This window comes from Oncorhynchus kisutch, linkage group LG13 (genome assembly GCF_002021735.2).
Source record: "Oncorhynchus kisutch isolate 150728-3 linkage group LG13, Okis_V2, whole genome shotgun sequence".
NCBI classification, from domain to species: Eukaryota; Metazoa; Chordata; class Actinopteri; order Salmoniformes; family Salmonidae; genus Oncorhynchus; species Oncorhynchus kisutch.
In genome coordinates, this window is record NC_034186.2 from 29,880,958 (window position 1) to 29,901,359 (window position 20,402).

The 20,402-nt window shown below is 41.6% G+C and overlaps 4 protein-coding genes across 17 annotated transcripts in view; 2 read left to right on the forward strand and 2 right to left on the reverse strand.

Moving 5' to 3' along the window:
• The window catches only part of mcf2l2 (MCF.2 cell line derived transforming sequence-like 2), a 126,624-nt gene extending 126,114 nt beyond the window's left edge, over positions 1 to 510 (reverse strand). For all 9 annotated transcript variants that reach the window (XM_020499167.2, XM_031785967.1, XM_031785965.1 and 6 more), the window contains exon 1: positions 83 to 510. In XM_020499167.2, the coding sequence (XP_020354756.1) occupies positions 83 to 161 (79 nt within the window). In that variant the 5' untranslated portion in view covers positions 162 to 510. The remainder of the gene's footprint in view (positions 1 to 82) is intronic.
• Positions 511 to 5,247: 4,737 nt separating this feature from the next.
• Positions 5,248 to 12,947, forward strand: LOC109902639 (replication factor C subunit 4). Of its 2 annotated transcripts, none has more exons than XM_020499164.2 (11): positions 5,248 to 5,610; positions 5,841 to 5,961; positions 6,175 to 6,253; positions 6,355 to 6,434; positions 6,553 to 6,672; positions 6,862 to 7,005; positions 7,172 to 7,292; positions 12,106 to 12,231; positions 12,334 to 12,414; positions 12,544 to 12,657; positions 12,746 to 12,947. In XM_020499164.2, exons 2-11 carry the CDS (start codon positions 5,849 to 5,851, stop codon positions 12,839 to 12,841), a joined length of 1,074 nt encoding a protein of 357 aa, XP_020354753.1. In that variant the 5' UTR covers positions 5,248 to 5,610; positions 5,841 to 5,848; the 3' UTR covers positions 12,842 to 12,947. The 2 variants fall into 2 exon arrangements, with proteins under 2 accessions (XP_020354753.1, XP_020354754.1); XM_020499165.2 differs by having other exon boundaries at positions 5,377 to 5,610; positions 5,845 to 5,961.
• LOC109902638 (protein ANTAGONIST OF LIKE HETEROCHROMATIN PROTEIN 1-like) lies at positions 12,410 to 14,959 on the reverse strand. The gene is made up of 2 exons (XM_020499163.2): positions 14,589 to 14,959; positions 12,410 to 14,404 (listed from the first exon to the last, which is right to left on the reverse strand). The coding sequence occupies exons 1-2, from the start codon at positions 14,760 to 14,762 to the stop codon at positions 13,184 to 13,186; spliced, it is 1,395 nt and encodes a 464-aa protein (XP_020354752.1). The 5' UTR covers positions 14,763 to 14,959; the 3' UTR covers positions 12,410 to 13,183.
• Positions 14,223 to 19,207, forward strand: LOC109902637 (fizzy-related protein homolog). 5 transcript variants are annotated; one of them, XM_020499159.2, is made up of 14 exons: positions 14,223 to 14,331; positions 15,599 to 15,695; positions 15,916 to 16,044; positions 16,167 to 16,230; positions 16,329 to 16,459; positions 16,540 to 16,619; positions 16,718 to 16,901; positions 17,010 to 17,075; positions 17,192 to 17,294; positions 17,393 to 17,577; positions 17,713 to 17,946; positions 18,042 to 18,146; positions 18,232 to 18,324; positions 18,466 to 19,206. In XM_020499159.2, exons 2-14 carry the CDS (start codon positions 15,627 to 15,629, stop codon positions 18,505 to 18,507), a joined length of 1,485 nt encoding a protein of 494 aa, XP_020354748.1. In that variant the 5' UTR covers positions 14,223 to 14,331; positions 15,599 to 15,626; the 3' UTR covers positions 18,508 to 19,206. The 5 variants fall into 5 exon arrangements, with proteins under 5 accessions (XP_020354748.1, XP_020354751.1, XP_020354749.1 ...); XM_020499162.2 differs by having other exon boundaries at positions 16,332 to 16,459; XM_020499160.2 differs by lacking the exon at positions 14,223 to 14,331 and adding an exon at positions 15,066 to 15,131.
• The last annotated feature ends 1,195 nt before the right edge of the window (positions 19,208 to 20,402 follow it).

Below are 20,402 nucleotides of genomic sequence, written 5' to 3' on the forward strand. Positions count from 1 at the left end.
TCTCCCTGGTGCATACCCCTTCCCTCCCCACAACCCTCAGTGTGGCTGATGGCTGATGGAGGGATGAAGACAGGACACTCACCGACATGTGTGATGACACAGCCCACACGCTGCTGGAACTCCTGCAGAGACATCTCCTCCTCTCTTAGCCAGCAGAGCATCTCAGGGTGTGTGCAGCTTCGGCTCTCCTCTCTCCCCTCCTCTGCTCTACTCTCCACCACTCTCCTTCGTCAATCCGCTCCCTCACCGGAGGCTGAAGGACCCTTCACACACAAAGCACAGTGCCACTCCCAGTCCGAAAGCACCTCAGAGATGATGTGAGAGAAGGGAAGTAACTTCAGGGTCTGCGGATACCTCTAACTCCACAAAAAATATATATTTTCCTCAAAAAGTACAATACAATTTAGCATAGTATGTGTATGTGTCATTAATAATGGATGGATACACACACGCTCACTGGGTGAGCCAATCAGGAGAGGCTAACGCTGCTTTCAGGCTGATGCTCGGCTTGCTGTAATAAAGGCTGAGTCAGACACCAGGAAGCAAATCAGGGAGCAGCTACCTGCCTTGGGGAGATAGGGGGCTAATGGATTCCATAACACAAAACCTGGAGCTGAAGAGCCACTGGAATGGAGCTACAGTACCACTTGGGCTATGATGAAAATGTTGTCTGCTTCATCTAAATGGCAGACAATATCAAATAATATCATATACATTTAAAATATAATATTGTAAGTAAAGGATTTCATTTTCAAGTATACATTTTAATAATGGAAATATGTAGGCTGAAATAGGCTGTTAGCATACAGAAACTAAATATGTAGATCAGGGATTCTTGAAAAACGGGACAATCTCAACTATTTTTTTCACAAATATTTTGTATTAATATTAACAACATTGGAAATATATATTTTGATGGACCAAAGTATCAGCTATCACACCATATAATGGAACAACCTACTATTTCTAGATTTGTTTCATAAAATGCACCTAACTGGATTTATGTCAACTCAGTAAGACATTTCATTTTTACATTTATTGTCCAACAAGTTTTTAAAGGCTTTGATTGTTTAAGTCTAACATTAGATTATTGAACTATATAACACAAATATGTTTTTTGTTTTGTTTTATAGCATTAAGAACACCTGCTTTTTACATGGCATAGATAGACTGATCAGGTGAATCCAGGTGAAAGATATAATCCCTTACTGATGTCACTAGTTAAATCCACTTCAATCAGGGAGAAAGAAGTAGGTTAAAGAAGGATTTTTAAGCCTTGAGACAATTGAGACATGGATTATGTATGTGTACCATTCAGAGGGTGAATGAGCAAGACAAAAATGTAAATGCCTTTGAATGGGGTATGGTAGTAGGTGCCAGGTGCACTGGTTTGAATGTGTCAAGAACTGAAACGCTGCTGGCTTTTTCACACTCAACAGTTTCCTGTGTGTATCAAGAATGGTCCACCACCCAAAGGACACCCAGCCAACTTGACACAACTGTGGGAAGCAATGGAATCAACATGGGCCAGCATCCCTGTGGAACTCTTTTGACACCTTGTAGAGTCCATGCCCCGACAAAATGAGGCTGTTCTGATGGCAAAAGGGTGGTGCAACTCAATATTAGGAAGGTGTACCTAATGTTTTGTACACTCAGGGCTAATTCTATTAGCATTTTGGTAAGTTCTTCTAGATTCAGAATATATATATAAAAAAAAACATTTATAAAGCAAACATCATCCCTTAGGTTTAGCACAGCAAATACTTCAATAGTTTAAACATGTGTTGCAGAACATTGCTTAAATAGTTTTTCATAATATTGACAAATAAATTGTATATTAAGGGGGTTAGCCATCAGTGGCAGATTTGACGAGCCACACAAAATATGAAACATGATCCATTTGAAAATCCCCAATATAAACATAACCATTCTATCAGATCTTCCAGTACTCTGACGGAGTTGACGTTAGACAAAAATAGCATTTATCTTAATTCAAGTGGTATAAAACGTATAAATGTTGTTTTTGCTTTATGACTCTAAAATGTACATAAAAACAAACATATTTGAACCTAAATTCATATTCTATCCATCAGATAGATGGAATTGACAGTTTATGGTTGTGACCATGGTGATTTAGAATTACAATGCATTCGGAAAGTAATCAGATCCCTTGACTTTTTCCACATTTTGTTAGATTACAGCTTTATTCTAAAATGGATTTTAAATATCCTCATCAATCTACACACAATACCTCATAATGGCAAAGAGAAAACAGGTTTTTAGCCATTTTCGCAAATGTATTAAAGATTTAAAATTAAATAGAAATACCTTATTTACATAAGTATTCAGACCCTTTGCTATGAGACTCGAAATTGAGCCCAGGAGCATCCTGTTTCATTTGATCATACTTGATATGTTTCTATAATGTGATTGGAGTCCAGCTGTGGTAAATTCAATTGATTGGACATGATTTGGAAAGGCACATATCTGTCTATATAAGGTCCCACAGTTTACAGTGCATGTCAGAGCAAAACCCAAGCCATGAGGTCAAAGGAATTGTCCATAGAGCTCCGAGACAGGATTGTGTCGAGGCACAGATCTGGGGAAGGGTATCAAAACATTTCTGAAGCATTGAAGGTCCCCAAGAACACAGTGGCCTCCATCATTCTTAAATGGAAGAAGTTTGGAACCACCAAGACTCCTCCTAGAGCTGGCCGCCAGGCCAAACTGAGCAATCGGGGGAGAAGAGCCTTGGTCATGGAGGTGACCAAGAAGCCGATGGTCACTCTGACAGAACTCCAGAGTTTCTCTGTGGAGATGGGAGAACCTTCCAGAAGAACAACCATCTCTGCAGCACTACACCAATCAGGCCTTTATGGTAGAGTGGCCAGGTGGCAGCCACTCCTCAGGAAAAGACACATGACAGCCTGCTTGGAGTTTGCCAAAAGGCACCTAAAGGACACTCAGACCATGAGAAACAAGATTCTCTGGTCTGATGAAATCAAGATTGAAGTCTTTGGCCTGAATACCAAGGGTCACGTCTGGAGGAAACCTGGCACTCTTTCTACGGTGAAGCATGGTGGTGGCAGCATTAGGCTGTGGAGATTTTCAGGGGCAGGGACTGATTGACTAGGCAGGTTCGAGGGAAAGATGAATGGAGCAAAGTACAGAGAGATCCTTGATGAAAAACATCTCTGGAGAGACCTGAAAGTAGCTGTGCAGCGACGCTCCCGATCCAAACCGACAGATCTTGAGAGTCTGCACAGAAGAATGTGAGAAACTCCACAAATACAGGTGTGCCAAGCTTGTAGCGTCATACCCAAAGACTTGAGACTGTAATTGCTGCCAAAGGTGCTTCAACAAAGTACTGAGTAAAGGGTCTGAATACTTATCTAAATGTGATATTTCCATTTTTTTATTTTTCATAATTTTGCAAACATTTGTAAAACCTGTTTTTGCTTTGTCATTATGGGGTATTGCATATAGATTGATGAAAATAATTTAATACATTTTAGAATAAGGCTGTAACGTAACAAAATGTGGAAAAGGTCAAGGGTTCTGAATACTTTCAGAATACACTGTAGTTTGTTTAAATCTATCAAAAGTAGAGAGCTTTTCAGACCATGAGCAGTCTTATTGCACTACATGTAATAAGGACATGAATAATGGGTCCTTATGGTGTAGCTGAACCTGCTCATTCCTGATTCATTCAGTTTTTTTTACACATCTTTACCAAATCGCAGGCCACATTTTTTTATGAATCACAGCTTTGAGATAAATATTCTTCAGTTGATATTCATTATATCATTTTTTTTTTTAAGATTGAAATTGGCTCAGGACAAAGGGCATTTCCATCCGACATAGAAATGTATAAAATTCCCAAAACAAATATTTTCCCTTCATAAAATTCCCCTAAATTTAATTTTTAAGCTAAAATAATGCAACACAAATAAAACAGGTAATTAAACTACCTTTTGCATTAGCTTGATCGTAGTTTAACTCAATTGTGGTGGTGTAGCTAACTATTGGAACTACTCACTGGGCAAAAACAGTTTGAATCAACTTTAGCTAAGTAAACAACATTTTTCTTTAGGGTAGCTTTGGTGTAGCATAACTTCTTCCATTGTGAAGTAACACGGTAGCTTGGTAACCTATATTTTCAAAGTAGCTTTCCCATCACTGGCTGTATTAATACAGATAGTATTAATAGTGTAATGTCATGCAAGAAAGCATGATTCAATACAACAAGATCAACCCATCCCTCTACTACTCTGTCCCACATTTTGATGAAAACAAACATGCAAGCCAAGGGCATTATCTTCTTACCACACGTCGTTGCCCTTGGGACCGTGGCGATTGCCTAGGAGACGAGCATCGAGCAGCCGCCCCATAGACATCTGCGCCCCTAATGTCACTCCCATAGAAATAGAAATGGTCACTCCATTACCCCAGGCGACAATAATGAATAACTGACAGCTGGTCGTGACTGGTGATGAGGCATACAAAATGAAAATGTGTTAGGGATAATCAACGAGTGGCTATGCGTTCTATGGAAAATAATGTTGAAGGACGTCAAAGGTGTTTCCCATGACGATGTAATAACTGAGTTGAAATTACCTTCCAAGGAGTTGCGTTATTTTCCAGAGAAAGCATTGAGGCCCTAGTTGATCATTATCCCTTTTATACCATGGCTATAATTCAACACATTTGCCACTAGAAATATGTTCATTCATTTGCCAAATAGAAATGTGTTCAACATCTGAAGTAGCTAGCAAGTTTAATAGATAGCTACAATAGTTGCTGTGGTAATCAAACAGACTTGCTATTTTAGCCAACCAAACCATCAGTCCTAGCTTTCTATTATGATAATCGAATTCAACAATACCAATCATGTTTTCAACTCGACTTTTGCTTTTAAAAGATGTAAGTATGAATTAAAGACTCATTCTACCGTGCCGATATACCGTGTGTCATAAGAAAATGATGCACGCTCTAGAATGCCCTTCAAGCCAATAAGAAACGAGTATTAAATGCCATGGCATAATTGTACTTTTTTAATCACCATGTTATTTTAAATACATCATTCGATAGTAGTACAACATGAACTACCTTCCTAGATGAGGGGACGGATGAAGAGAAGAAGACACCTTGAATATTAAAAACGTTCCCGTCGCTCAACTCTCTGATTGGAGGAAAAATATATCGTAGGCGGAAGAAGGCGTCGCATCTTCTCCATCAGGGCGGGTTGTCGCTAGTTACAACAGCCACAAAGTCTACATTGGCTGTATTGTAAAAAAAAAAATGAAAAGAAAAGAAAAATGCTTTTTGATCTTAATGTAATGTTAGGCATAAGGTTAGCCGTTCAGTTAAGGTTAGGGTTACGCCTAGGGTCTGATTTTAAGAAGATACATTTTATAAATAGGCGGGGTTTTAGACATAATTCTAATTTTGTGGCTATGGTAACTAGTGACAACCGCCAGGGCGGGAAATCAACCACACATGTCAACAGATTACACATTCCGAATGTCAACGCATTTTATCTAGCTACATATTCCTAATTATTTTAAACGGTGTAAGTTAACTGTAACGTCTGGTTTCAATCAATTTAGGGTAAGTTTATTCTTATTACCAAAGCTATATAGCTAGCTACTGAGCACTGTTGCTACTTGCTAACTGTTCTGCGAGCTAGCTAACTGGTGGTTGTTATTGTTTAGCCAGCTAACGTTAGCTAGCTTGTCAAAGAAAGAGGTGAACGTCACCCTCTTTTTGACACTCAAGACAGTCATGTATGACTCAGTGACTAATGGGCAGTGATCTGTTTTCTAAATCCTATTTTCAAGGAAGAGCCATGCAGGCGTTTTTGAAAGGAACATCAACTCAAGGCACCAGACCTCTGAAAGAGAAAGGTACAGGGACCAGTGGAGAGAAGAAGCAGAAATCTGTCCCCTGGGTAGAGAAATAGTAAGTTCAATTTCTCAGCGTCTGTAGTATAAGCCCTTGAGAATCTTCATTCATAGAATATAATTACAGACACCCAAATAATAGAAATGCTATTCGGTAGCTGCAGACAAATATCTTGGTGATAATTAAAGTGGCGTAATATGTTTAGTCAGAAAGAAAACCCTGCATTAATTTGATCAACTACACTGAAACCCCTTGTTTGGCTGTTTAAAGTAGACCAAAATGTATGGAAGACGTGGCGTTTCAAGAGGAGGTGGTTGCTGTGCTGAAGAAGACTATAGAGGGCGCTGATGTAAGTAGCCTCTTCAATTCCGCGAGTAGTGACTTAATATGCTTAGGGTAAATACTGTCTCCCTGGGATTCTGTTTGAATATTACATGATTTCTGTTACAGCTCCCCAATCTGCTGTTCTATGGACCACCTGGAACAGGAAAGACCTCCACCATCCTGGCTGCAGCCAGGGAACTTTATGGGTGAGAGTGGCTTTCCAGATTACTGCATTCCAACTCCCAACTGAGGCAGATGTGCATTTGTGGGTTCCAGTGCTTGTCTACACCACAGTAAGTTTTCAGTTTCCGTTTCTTTCCACAGGCCAGAGCTGTACCGTCAGAGAGTGCTGGAGCTGAACGCCTCTGATGAGAGAGGGATTCAGGTGGTGAGAGAGAAAGTCAAGAGATTTGCCCAGCTGACTGTAGCAGGCCACCGCACTGAGCAAGTACCAGTTTCCTTAACCTTCATTACATGCACATACCCCCCAAACACACATGTAGCAAGCTCAATCTACACAACAAATCAGATCATATAATAGATGTACTTTCCTTACAGTCAGCATATTGTTCAGCATATTGTTCATGTTAAATTAGGATATTAAAGCCTCTTTCCATTCCTTACCTCTGACAGTGGGAAACCATGCCCACCCTTTAAGATCATCATCCTGGATGAGGCTGACTCAATGACCAATGCTGCTCAGGCTGCTCTCAGACGCACCATGGAGAAGGAGTCCCGGACCACCCGCTTCTGTCTCATCTGCAACTACGTCAGCAGGTCAATTGGGCTTCTTATTCCAAGAGGCACTCTAGAATATGAAATCTATAAGTTGTATTTTTTTTTACATAACATTACAAACACTTTGAGACACTTTACAATATGATGTAATAAATGTTACATCTGTAGCTAAGCCAATTTAAATTGGCTGTGATTTTATTTCCAGGATTATTGAGCCCTTGACATCCAGATGCTCCAAATTCCGCTTCAAACCTCTAGCAAATCAGGTCCAAGAAGAGCGCCTGCTGGATATCTGTGACAAGGAGAATCTCAAGTACTCAAAGGAGGTAATGATTACAACTGTACACACTGCATCATCATTGTTTTACAATTATATTTGGTACTATCCCTAGAGTTTGGAAGGCGGCCCATGTGCTTCCTCTACATAAAAGTGGCAACCTGAGTGATCTAAATAATTATCTTCCCCTTACCAAACTCTCTTGCCTAGAAAAAATCCTGGAATCATTGATTAATACTCAGCTGGATCCCTTTTAACTGCTACATATTTTCTGAGTGTAAAACAGTCCAGGTTCAGACCAGGTCATAGTATCATCTCTACTACTTCTATGGTTTTAAATTATGCCATAAATTGTTTAGATATGAAGAAACACTGCTGCCTTCTTCGTTTACCTGTCCAAGGCATTCAACACTGTGGATCACACCTTACTTATTCAGAAACTCTATGATTGGCTCAGACCGGACTGCTTGCAGCTGGTTTGAGAATTATTTAAAAGACAGAACAGTGTATACTTACTGATGGGGTTAAGTCCGGATTTCTAGACATAACAAAAGGTGTCACACAGGGTTCGATTCTTGGTCCAGTTCTTTTCACTATTTGTATTAGCGGCATTTGTCTATGTACAAAACTGTAACGGTCATCTGCGTACACTGTTGTATAAACTACTGCCCCTACGGCAGCTCAGGCTCTTAACAACTCAATCTGCTTTTACTACCTTGCAGAAGGCCTTGGTTGACGAGAAGTTGTAACTAAATACTGTTAAAACCAAGTACATGTTATTTTCCAAATCATGTAATGTAACTGATGTTTTACACATAAGTATGTTAGATGGTGCCCCAATAGATCGTGTCCCCGCCTATAAATATCTGGGCATCTGGATTGAGGTAAAGCTATCTTTTAAAAAGCATGTTGAGGAATTAGTCAAGAAATTAAGAATTAGTTGGGCTTCTTCCATAGGAATAGGACTTGCCTTTCATTAAATAGTAGAAAACAAATATTCAGTCCACACTTACAGTATTTCTGTTATAGATTATGGCGATATTATATACATGAATGCAGCTACCAGTATTTTGAAGCCCTTTGGACACAATTTATCATAGCACACAGAAACAAGTCTCTCACCGTTGCCGCTTGCAACAGTGAAAAAATTGCTATAGACCGCCCTGGACACCATATGTGAATTGATTGCCCCCCAACTATCTTCAGAGCTCGTGCTGCTAGGTGACCTAAACTGGAACATGCTTAACACCCCGGCCATCCTACAATCTAAGATTGATGCCCTCAATCTCACACAAATTATCAATGAACCTACCAGGTACAACCCCAAATCCGTAAACACGGGCACCCTCATAGATATCATCCTCACCAACTTGTCCTCCAAATACACCTCTGCTGTTTTCAACCAAGATCTCAGCGATCACTGCCTCATTGCCTGCATCCGTAATGGGTCTGCGGTCAAACAATCACCCCTCATCACTGTCAAACGCTCCCTAAAACACTTCAGCGAGCAGGCCTTTCTAATCGACCTGTCCGGGGTATCCTGGAATGATATTGACCTCATCCCGTCAGTAGAGGATGCCTGGTTATTATTTAAAAGTACCTTTCTCACCATCTTAAATAAGCATGCTCCTTTAAAAAAAAATTGAACCAGGAACAGATATAGCCCTTGGTTCACTCCAGACCTGACTGCCCTTGACCAGCACAAAAACATCCTGTGGCGTACTGCATTAGCATCGAATAGCCCCTGTGATATGCAGCTTTTCAGGGAAGTTAGGAACCAAAATAAACAGGCAGTTAGGAAAGCTAAGGCTAGCCTTTTCAAACAGAAATTTGCATCCTGTAGCACAAACTCCAAAAAGTTCTGGGACACTAAAATTCATGGAGAATAAGAGCACCTCCTCCCAGCTGCCCACTGCACTGAGGCTAGGAAACACTGTCACCCCTGATAAATCCACTATAATTGAGAATTTCAATAAGCATTTTTCTACGGCTGGTCATGCTTGCCACCTGGCTATCCCAACCCCGGTCAACTGCCCGGCACCCCCCACAGCATCTCGCCCAAGCCTCCCCATTTCTCCTTCACCCAAATCCCGATAGCTGCTGTTCTGAAAGAGCGGCAAAATCTGGACCCCTACAAATCAGCCGGGCTAGACGATCTGGACCCTCTCTTTCTAAAATTAACTGCCGAAATTGTTGCTGTAGCTCCCTTCAGTAACCACGAGCACAACCGTTCCTTGATTTTAACTGGCGGCTTTATTCTGTAGTTTTAGTCAGAATTATCACCTTCCGTGAGAACTATAAAGCAAATGAAAAATACAGGTAAGCACACTCTTACAACCTTATCTTACGAGTGACTTATTAGCTTGGTATAACTCTGAAGTACTTACATAACAGTTTAACCGGCGTTATAACGGGTTCAGATTAAACACATGAATAAAGGAAAAAATACCTCATTGGCTGCTTATTACAGAAGGGAGGAAATCAAACTTCACACTTATTATTCCTGGCATGAATTCACACTTCATCCTAACATACACTCTTCAACCTTTATGAACTACACCCGATGACATGAAAACTTAGCTAACGCAGCGCAGGATTGCCTTCCTTCCAAAAGTGTGTTGCTACAATAAGGATCCCCGTTACAACAGTATTAGCTACGTAGTTCCGCTTGTATTATTATTTCCCCCGCACAGCGGACACGTAAACAATTCAAACAAAAAACAACGACATAACCTGTAAGTCTAACTGTCAGTTACAGTTGCAACCCCTATTACTAGCCGGTTCAACCTCTGTCGTATCGTCTGAGATTCCCAAAGATAGAAAAGCTGCCGCGATCATCCACCTTTTCAAAGGTGGAGACACTAGACCCAAACCATTACAGACCTATATCTATCCTACCCTGTCTGTCTAAGGTCTTCGAAAGCCAAGTTAACAGATTACCAACCATTTCGAATCCCACGTACCTTCTCCGCTATGCAAACTGGTTTCAGAGCTGGTCATGGGTGCACCTCAGCCACGCTCAAGGTGCTAAACGATATCTTAACCGCCATCGATAAGAGACATTACTGTGCAGCTGTATTCATCGACCTGGCCATGGCTTTCGACTCTGTCAATCACCACATTCTTATCGGCAGACTCAATAGCCTTGGTTTCTCAAATGACTACCTCGTCTGGTTCACCAACTACTTCTCAGACAGAGTTCAGTTTGTCAAATCGGAGGGCCTGTTGTCTGGACCTCTGGCAGTCTCAATGGGGGTGTCACAGGGGTCAATTCTCGGGCTGACTCTTCTCTGTATACATCAATGATGTTGCTCTTGCTGCTGGTGATTCTTTGATCCACCTCAATGCAGACGACACCATTCTGTATACTTCTGGCCCTTCTTTGGACACTGTGTTAACTAACCTCCAGACGAGCTTCATGGCCATGCAACTCTCCTTCCGTTGCCTCCAATTGCTCTTAAATGCATGCTCTTCGCACCTGCTTGCCCGTCAGGCATTACTACTCTGGACGGTTCTGACTTAGAATATGTGGTTAACTACAAATACCTTGGTGTCTGGTTAGACTGTAAATTCTCCTTCCAGACTCCTATTAAGCATCTCCAATCCAAAATTAAATCTAGAATCGGCTTCCTATATCACAAGAAAGCATTTTTCACTCATGCTGCCAAACATACCCTTGTAAAACTGACCATCCTACCGATCCTCGACTTCGGTGATGTCATCTATAAAATAGCCTCCAACACTCTACTTAACAAACTGGATGCAGTCTATCACAGTGCCATATGTTTTGTCACCAAAGGTAAAGCCCCGCTTATCTCAGCTCACTGGTCACCATAGCAGCACGCGCTCCAGAAGGTATATCTCACTGGTCACCCCCAAAGCCAATTCCTACTTTGGCCACCTTTCCTTCCAGTACTCTGCTGCCAATGACTGGAACGAACTGCAAAAATCATTGAAGCTGGAGACTCATATCTCCCTCACTAGCTTTAAGCACCAGGTGTCAGAGCAGCTCACAGATCACTGCACCTGTACACAGCCCATCTGTAAATAGCCCATCCAATTACCTCATCCCCATAGTGTATTTATTTATCTTGCTCCTTTGCACCCCAGTATCTCTACTTGCACATTCATCTTCTGCACATCAATCACTCCAGTGTTTAATTGGTATATTGTAATTACTTTGCTGCCATGGCTGTATGTTTGTTTATTCCATGTGTGTAACTGTTGCTATATGTGTTGAACTGCTTTGCTTTATTCTTGGCCAGGTTGCAGTTGTAAATGAGAACTTGTTCTCAACTAGCCTACCTGGTTAAATAAAGGTGAAATAAAATAAACACTTCATTTTGTAACATCAAACAGTTTTGACAATGATGTTTTTATCATAAAGTTGGTTGGACCTTGCTAAAAACACGTAGGTCACTTCATTATTCTGTTTTTGTTTATAAAGCCTAACTGAAACTACTATTGACTTCACATCATTGTGGAAATATAGAAACTCTGATTACAACACTAGATCACAGGGTTGGTTAATGCTGGAGACTCCACGTGTATCCACAGAGCTGGGTAAATCTGTCTTTTCCTATCAGGCCCCTATCATGTGGAATAATCTCCAAGTAACTTTTCATTTGGATGTGGTGTCGTCTCTGGGTCAGTTTAGGAGAAAGGGATTTTTATATTGATAAATGTGTTATGTTTTTCTGTATATAATATTTGCTATTTATTTTTTGTTTTAAATTGTGTATAATTTAATTTTCTGTATTGTTCCCAGGGCACATTTGCAAATGAGACCTAGGTCTCAATGTGTTTTCCCCCTTGTTAAATAAAAGCTAATAAAAATCATCTTCCATTCTGTTTTCCTGCAGGGTATTGCAGCGTTGGTGAAGGTTTCAGAAGGGGATCTTAGAAAAGCCATAACCTTTCTTCAAAGTGCTGCACGGCTGAACACAGATAATGAGATCACGGAGAGTGCGGTCATAGAGATAGCTGGGGTGAGTGCTTCTATTGTATTTCACTCATCAACAATGGTTGCCTGTTTTATGCACTGCAGTCTAGTCAAGAGGTATTCAACTTTGCTGACATTCCTCTCTAAGGTGGTTCCTCCCAAGATGATTGACAATTTGCTCAAAATCTGTTACAAGGGAACATTTGAAAAACTAGAGATTGCTGTTGGGGTATGCACATTCACTTTTTTATTGCAGCTTCATTACATAGGGATCGAAAATCTAACTGCATGACACTTTTAATGTAGCAGCTTTCAGCTTTCTGTCAGACTAATCACCCGGCCATTCTGCCACTTCCAGAACATGGTAGATGAGGGCTATGCTGCCACACAGATCATCAACCAGCTACACGAAGCCATCATAGAGGAAGAGCTGAATGACAAGCAGAAGTCTGCCATCACAGAAAAGATGGCAGTAGGTGTTTCAAAATGGCATAACTGCCACATTGATGTTAATCTTATTTTACAGTAGTAGTGACTTATTGATTTGTCTCATTTTTCAGGTGGTCGACAAGTGTTTAGTGGATGGTGCAGATGAGTACCTGCAGATGCTGAGTATGTGTTCGGTGATCATGCAGCAAGCCACTCTGAGTAACTGACTCCACAACCTCATGGATCATTCCTCTCCATATGCATCTAGACCAACAGCTTTTCTATACATTTTTGTAGGTTGACTGTATTAAAATGTAAATTGTTTCCTGTAAATATTGTCTTTGACAATCAGTGCTGTTCAAGTCATACTTCAGGGGTCAGTTTTATAGAAACGTTTTCACATTTCTGGGCTTTGAATCAGTTAGGAAACAACAAGTAACCATATTTTATATTTAAAAAATTACATATGGATGCTTCATGGCAGACATGCACATACTGTCCATAATATACATACATCACTTTTCAATGCATTTGAAAAGTAGGATTACAGATGTAACAGATCAACATTGTCAGTCTAGTGTAGTTAATATGTTGACTGCTTCAGCACACTCAGAGAGTGTGACAGGGCGAGAGTCTGCCAGGTCAGGTGGCGCTGTATGTGTACTGCCCTGCTTCTGTGATTCTGGTAGCTGATGAAGGTAATCACATAGCAAAGACCTCACCGCCTCGCCATTGGAGTCATCCAGACATGCAGGAGCTAGGTCACACGGCTGGGAAAGGCTTTGGCTCGACTCTTCAAGCCACTTCTCCATAAAGGGATCATTATTCATCTCACACATATTATGTAGAATGCAGCATGCCTGAGTCATCACAGGGATCAGGGCAGCATTGCTGTTGTTGCGCTTTAAGCACTGCCAGCGGGCTTTTAGGCGACGAAAGGTACCCTCAATAGGGGTCCGTGCATGGCTTAGCTGAGTATTAAATGCACGTTGCTGAGGTGTTAGTTGAGGTGACTCTGGATAACATTTGAGCAGCCAGGTCTGCAAAGGGAAGGCTGCATCACCCAACAGCACAAAGCCAAGAGGTTGGCCCATGAGTTTGTGAGGTGGCTTCGGTGACAGCCCCCCTTCTCTCGCCAACATCCATAGTTCAGAGCCCTGCAGTATGGTTGCATCATCAGTGCTGCCTGAAAAGCCTACACGGATGTCCCAGAAGTGACCATGTCCATTCACAACTCCCTGCACCACCGTGGAGGGCCATCCTTTGCTGTTCCAGCCATCACTGGTTTGGCTTTGAGATTTCACAGAAATGTGAAGGGAATCAATGATACCCACACAATGAGGGAAACCCCACTGTGTGTTGAACGCAGCAGCAATTTCCTCCAGCTCCTGTTCACTTGGCTGATGAATGAAGAGTGGCTTCAGCACTGTCACAATGATATTGCATACGTCTCGTACACATTTGATTACTGTGGTGCTGCTCGTGCCAAGTAGGTCACCAATAGAGAGATAGTCCAAGTTGGTGGCCAACCGTAATATAACCATTGCCACGCGTTTCTCCAGAGAGACATGACAGGTAGGGTCTTTTACTTCCGGTCTGAGCTGGTCACAGAGTTGGTCAAATGTGTCCTTGGTCAGATGGAATGTGTTGAGCCAGTCTTGAGGATGGAACTCCTTAGTCACAACCCTCTCCCACCAGTCTGATTTAGGCTCTGCAGGTGAGTAATGTCTCATGGGTGAGGGTCTTGAGGGGGAGGATGGTCTTGAAGGTGAGCTTGGTGGTGGCTGAAACTAAAAGAAAAGATAGCAGTTATGGATATTTGAATTGCCACTTTTTACTCATTGAAAAACTGTTAAAAGTTGGGATGTTTGAATCTCCTAGGATATTTGATTTTGTCTTTGAAATACTGCATGTGTTCTCTTGATAGTCACCTTACCTTATGTCAGGTTGATTCCACATGAAATTGTTACTTACTGTATGTGCAAGCCTCTTCATTTTGTTGAGGATATACATTCTATGTCTGATATGCCGTTGGATTTCCATCCGTTTATCCATGATGGCTTTTCTAATCTTCTCTCTACGCCTCATGGACAGATACAGAAGCCTCGACCTCCGTTCCACAACAGCTTTCTTCATAGAACTCTCCATGGCTTAGTGTCGAATCTAGCTACAGCATCAAAATGGAGACATGCATGCAGCTAACTGCTATTTTTCAAGCTCAATTTGAGCTAGATAACGCTAACTCATTATAATTCCATGGGTGTTATCAGCACAGCCATTTATTAAGGTACATAGATGGCTCTGGTTATGAGTATTTTTTTAGCTAAACTATTTGCTTGCTAGCTAACCTGTGTATACTGTTAGCAAAGGAAGTAGTTACGTTGATTAGCTAACCTAACGACATAGCTTATGTGCGTTTTCAGAATTCACCAAACAGACGTTAGCTAGTTGCAGCAGCATTCTTCTCCTCTGGCAACGTGTGACTGTTCAGTGTTTTGATTTGAACAGCTTAGCTACGTAAGCATTTCCCACAATGCATTGCAATTTGGTCAGTAACATTTTATGCTAGCCAGCTAACAAGCTAGCACACAACTTTTACTTCTTTCATTCTACATTATTGCTCTTCAGTTGCTCGTGAATAAGATTTTAAAAAATATATACTGGTGTGTCCTGACACCTGCACTCGATTTAAAAAGTTTTACTTCCTTGTCCAAGGCAATGTGTTTGGTATTTGGTAGCATAGAGTTAGCTTAGTTTGCTAACGTTACCAAGCAGACGGGAAGGCTCCCTGTCTATTCTTCCGGACTTTAGTGAAATTAGCTAGCTATCTGTGGTTTAGTGAAATGTCATCGACGTAGACTGAACCCTCTTTTCTTTGGTGGTGTTGTCTCTGTTAACTTGGTAAAAAAAATACCTGGCATGCAAAGTGCAGAGGATCAGTGCCAGCAGTAGACTGCTCTTTTAACTGTGGCTTTCCAATCAAGATCCAGCCAGCGAGGCACTACCACTACTATGGACCAAGAGTATCAGCGTCGCCTGCTTCGGCAGATCAACATTCAGAACGAAAACACCAGCCCCATTGTAAGTATTCATTATCATGCCACTCTCGCTTTTATTATATTACTGGGAACATTTCTGAAGGGTTATTAAAAGGAAGGTGTGTCTCACCTAACCAAAGTGGCGCAGTGATGAAATACTATTAGAACAATGTTATTTTAAAAGGGCACTGGCACTTGTTGGTTCACCATTTACTTGGCATGATTCATTATTAGTCATTATTTTACACGTTGTCATTGTACAGAAGGTGACCGAGGTGATGCGAAACCTGACGCCCAACAACTCCCCGATGTCCTCTCCCAGCAAGCATGGTGACAGGTTCATCCCATCCCGTGCAGGGGCCAACTGGAACATCAACTTCCACAGAATCAATGTATATGTCACTTAAACCTCTTTAATACCCTATCAATTATAATACATTACCTCACTATAGATTATTTTATTGATACATTTAGTCAGCTCATTGAGAAATGTGTATGTGATCTGTCTTTTTAGGAGAATGAGAAATCACCAAGTCCGAATAGAAAAACAAAGGATGTGACATCTGATAGCAGCAAAGGTAAGTTACATGACAAACTATGCCACATCAGATGAAATTACTAACATTTAAGAACGGCATACATTATAGTAGTTAATGTAACTGTGGTTCTGTATTAGCAGATGGGCTGGCCTACTCGGCTTTGCTGAAAAATGAGCTGCTTGGAGCAGGCATTGACAAAGTTCAGGACCCCCAGACAGAGGACAGACGGTTGCAGCCATCCACGCCGGAAAAGAGGAGTCTCTTCAGTGTAAGAATCTAATTTGTTTCCAAGCTACATGAAGTTATTCTGGAGCAAGGTCTGACCCAAATATTTTCCTTTATGTGCAGTACTCACTCAGTGCTAGGAGCACAACAGATGAGGACAATGGCATCTCTCCCTACTCATTGTCACCTGTCAGTAGCAAAAGGTAAATTCATAAATTGGTGTCTCTGTAAAGATGCAGGGTGGTTACTGTTAACTTCAAATCAATGTTTTTTTCATTTGGTTTGTTTTCTTTCTGTGCAGTCAGAAGTTGCTACGGTCACCCAGGAAGCAGACTCGTAAAATCTCAAAGATCCCATTCAAGGTCTTGGATGCTCCAGAACTACAGGATGACTTCTACCTCAACCTTGTGGACTGGTCTGCTTTAAATGTGCTGAGTGTTGGCTTAGGCACATGCGTCTATCTCTGGAGTGCCTGCACCAGCCAGGTACTGCTTGTGTGACAAATACATGTGCATATGATTTAATTAGCCTCTCATTCCACATGGTGTTCATTTCTATACAAACCCTCAGAGAGCCATGATTTGTCTTTCCAGGTAACTCGTCTGTGTGACTTATCAGTGGAGGGAAATTCTGTTACGTCCGTGGGCTGGTCAGAGAGAGTGAGTTAAACTCTATATCTGCCGTTTGTCAATCCCACCATAACACTTTTTACTTGCTCTAGCTATTTTTTGTGTGTGTGGTTTCCTGACTCCAATGCTGTGCGTTTCTGATTCAGGGCAATCATGTGGCGGTGGGGACTCACAAAGGCTACGTACAGATCTGGGATGCAGCAGCTGGCAAAAAGCTCTTTACACTAGAGGGTCACACTGCTAGAGTTGGTGAGCACTCAGTGGAAATTCCCTGTTATAGATGTAGCATACTAGTTGTTCATTTCATTGGTCTCTCCCTCACCATTCCCATGTCTTATCTTCCACAGGTGCACTGGCATGGAACGCAGACCAGTTGTCATCAGGTAGTCGAGACCGTATGATCCTGCAGAGGGACATTCGCACACCACCTCTCCAGTCTGACCGTCAGTTGCAGGGTCACCGGCAGGAAGTATGTGGTCTGAAGTGGAGTACAGACCACCAGCTGCTTGCCTCTGGGGGCAACGACAATAAGGTATAATAGCATATATCATGACTCTGTGTCCATATCCCTTAGATATGGCTTTTAACATTGATTAGCTAAGTTTACAACATAACAACCTCACCAACCATGTATGTCTGTTCTGGTTATGGCCTGCATTTCTCTCAGCTGCTTGTGTGGAACCACTCTAGTACGGCACCAATGCAGCAGTACACGGATCACCTAGCTGCAGTCAAAGCCATCGCCTGGTCCCCCCACCAGCACGGGCTGCTGGCGTCTGGGGGAGGAACGGCTGACCGCTGCATTCGCTTCTGGAACACGCTCACCGCACAGCCACTGCAGTGCATGGACACCGGCTCGCAGGTCTGCAACCTGGCATGGTCGAAACATGCCAATGAACTGGTATGTACCACTCAGTGTTGTGATGGTGATCCTATAATGTTATTTAAACCTTGATGGCACTTTGATGGTCTGGTGGCACTCTCCCTTTTCTATAGGTCAGCACACATGGTTACTCTCAGAATCAGATCCTGGTGTGGAAATATCCTGCACTCAGTCAAGTAGCCAAGCTTACCGGACACTCGTACAGGGTACTCTACCTGGTAAGTAACATTGTCTTGTTTTGATGTTCCTAACCTCCTAGCTTTTCCTAATGTTCTGATATTGTCTATCCCCTGCACTATGAAGGCAATGTCTCCTGATGGTGAGGCCATTGTCACAGGGGCTGGTGATGAAACGCTACGCTTCTGGAATCTCTTTAGTAAAACACGGTCAACAAAGGTGCTAAAGCGGAGTTGATTTTTCACATTTGTGTACAGTACACACTACACTCAAATCTGCTCTTAAATTACAGTACTTGTCTATGTTTTACTTTCTTGTTGTCCTGTGATTTTAAATGAACTTTTTCCTCTTTTTATTCAGGAATCGGTGTCTGTTTTAAACCTCTTTACCAGGATAAGATAACAGCAACGCAAGAATAGACTTGATGGAGTGCCTTGAATTCATTACAACATTCATCAACACAATGCAAAAGAATGACCTAACATGGACATGACATATTGTCATGGAGGAGGAAAGAACTGTTTTACTTTTCCCAGAAACAGAAAATAATTTGTCCTCAATGTTTTTATTAGATTTTTTTTCTATTCATGTACACTTCAATATACAGTTATGCTTTTTCTATGTTGATTTTTGTATTCCATGTCTATGTTGAAAGTATGTGTTAAAGGAGCCTTAAAGTACAATGTAGAGAAATGGATCTACAATTTTAGTTGTTTATTTTTTTTGCCAGTTGAAATTCTATATTTGAATGTTATATAGACTGGGGCAAATTGTATAATATAATGGGACAATCATGGCAGTCCATGGCAGTTGTTTTAAGAAAAACAATTAACTTTTGGAATTAAAAAAATAGCCACTAAATGTGTCAAAGCACTACATTGAATATAGTAGGGTGGAGTGAACAAAACTGAGTAAAATGTGATGTTAAATTGCTGGAACTCAAGAACAAGATAACAAGAGTATTGCAAAAGAAATGTCTGGTGTTTTCTTAGACTTTACTGAGTTATAGTTCATATAAGGAAATTAGCTTAATAAATAAATTAGACCCTAATGAATGGATTTCACATGACCTGGGAATAAAGAAATGCATCTCTTGGTCGAGGACACCTTTTTTTTTTTGTGCTGTGGATCAGAAAACCAGTCAGTATCTGGTGTGACCACCATTTGCCTCATGCAGTGTGACACATCTTCGCTTAGAGTTGATCAGACTGTTGTGGTCTTTGGATTGTTGTCCCCCTCTTCAATGGCTGTGCGAAGATTCTGGATATTGGCGGGAACTGGAACATACTGCCGTACAGGGTGATCCAGAGCATCCCAAACATGCCAAATGGGTGACATTTCTGTTGAGTATGCAGGCCATGAAAGAACTGGGACATTTTCAGCTTCTAGGAATTGTGTACACATCCTTGCGACATGGGGCCATGTATTATCATGATCAAACGTGAGGTGATGGCGGCGAATGAATGGCACAGCAATGGGCCTCAGGATCATGTCACGGTATCTCTACATTCAAATTGCCATTAATAAAATGCGCTTGTGTTTGTTGTATGTTATATAGACTGGGGCAAAAATGCACAGCTTATGCCTGCCCATACCATAACCCTACTGCTACCATGAGGTAGTCTAAACAACGTTTACATCAGCAAACCTCTCGTCCACACGACTGCATACACACCAGCTGCCCAGTACAGTTGAAACTAGGCTTTATCTGTGAAGAGCACACTTCAAAGGTGAGCATTTGCCCACTGAGATCGGTTACGATGCCAATCTGCAGTCAGGTCAAGACCCTGGTGAGGATGACAAGCATGCAGATGAGCTTCCTTGAGATGGTTTCTGACAGTTTGTGCAGAAATTCTTTGCTTGTGCAAACCCACCGTTTCATCAGATGTCCGGGTGGCTCGTCTCAGACCATCCCGCAGGTGAAGAAGTCGGATGTGGAAGTTCTGGGCTGGTGTGGTTACACGTGGTCTGCTGTTGGGAGGCCGGTTGGATGTACTGCCAAGTTCTTTAAAACAATGTCTATGGTAGAGAAATTAACATTGAATTCTCTCCCAATAGCTCTGGTGGACATTTCTGCATTCATCATTTCAATTGCACACTTGAGACATCTGTGGCATTGTGTTGTGTGACAAAACTGCACTTTTTAGAGTGGCCTTTTATTGTCCCCCAGCACAAGGTGCACCTGTGTAATGATCATGCTGTTTAATCAGTTTCTTGATATGCCACACCTGTCAGGTGAATGGATTATCTTGGGAAAGGAGAAACACTCACCAACAGGGATGTAAACACATTTTTGC

Bases quoted from the DNA above. Each gene is read 5' to 3' on its own strand.
- LOC109902639 (XM_020499164.2), top strand. From the start codon at position 5,849: ATGCAGGCGTTTTTGAAAGGAACATCAACTCAAGGCACCAGACCTCTG. The intron at 6,254-6,354 runs GTAAGTAGCCTC...TTTCTGTTACAG, and splicing joins AGACTATAGAGGGCGCTGAT to CTCCCCAATCTGCTGTTCTA. The intron at 7,293-12,105 runs GTAATGATTACA...GTTTTCCTGCAG, and splicing joins ATCTCAAGTACTCAAAGGAG to GGTATTGCAGCGTTGGTGAA.
- LOC109902638 (XM_020499163.2), bottom strand. From the start codon at position 14,762: ATGGAGAGTTCTATGAAGAAAGCTGTTGTGGAACGGAGGTCGAGGCTT. The intron at 14,405-14,588 runs GTAAGTAACAAT...CTTTTCTTTTAG, and splicing joins TGAAGAGGCTTGCACATACA to TTTCAGCCACCACCAAGCTC.
- LOC109902637 (XM_020499159.2), top strand. From the start codon at position 15,627: ATGGACCAAGAGTATCAGCGTCGCCTGCTTCGGCAGATCAACATTCAG. The intron at 15,696-15,915 runs GTAAGTATTCAT...GTCATTGTACAG, and splicing joins ACGAAAACACCAGCCCCATT to AAGGTGACCGAGGTGATGCG. The intron at 17,947-18,041 runs GTATGTACCACT...CCTTTTCTATAG, and splicing joins CGAAACATGCCAATGAACTG to GTCAGCACACATGGTTACTC.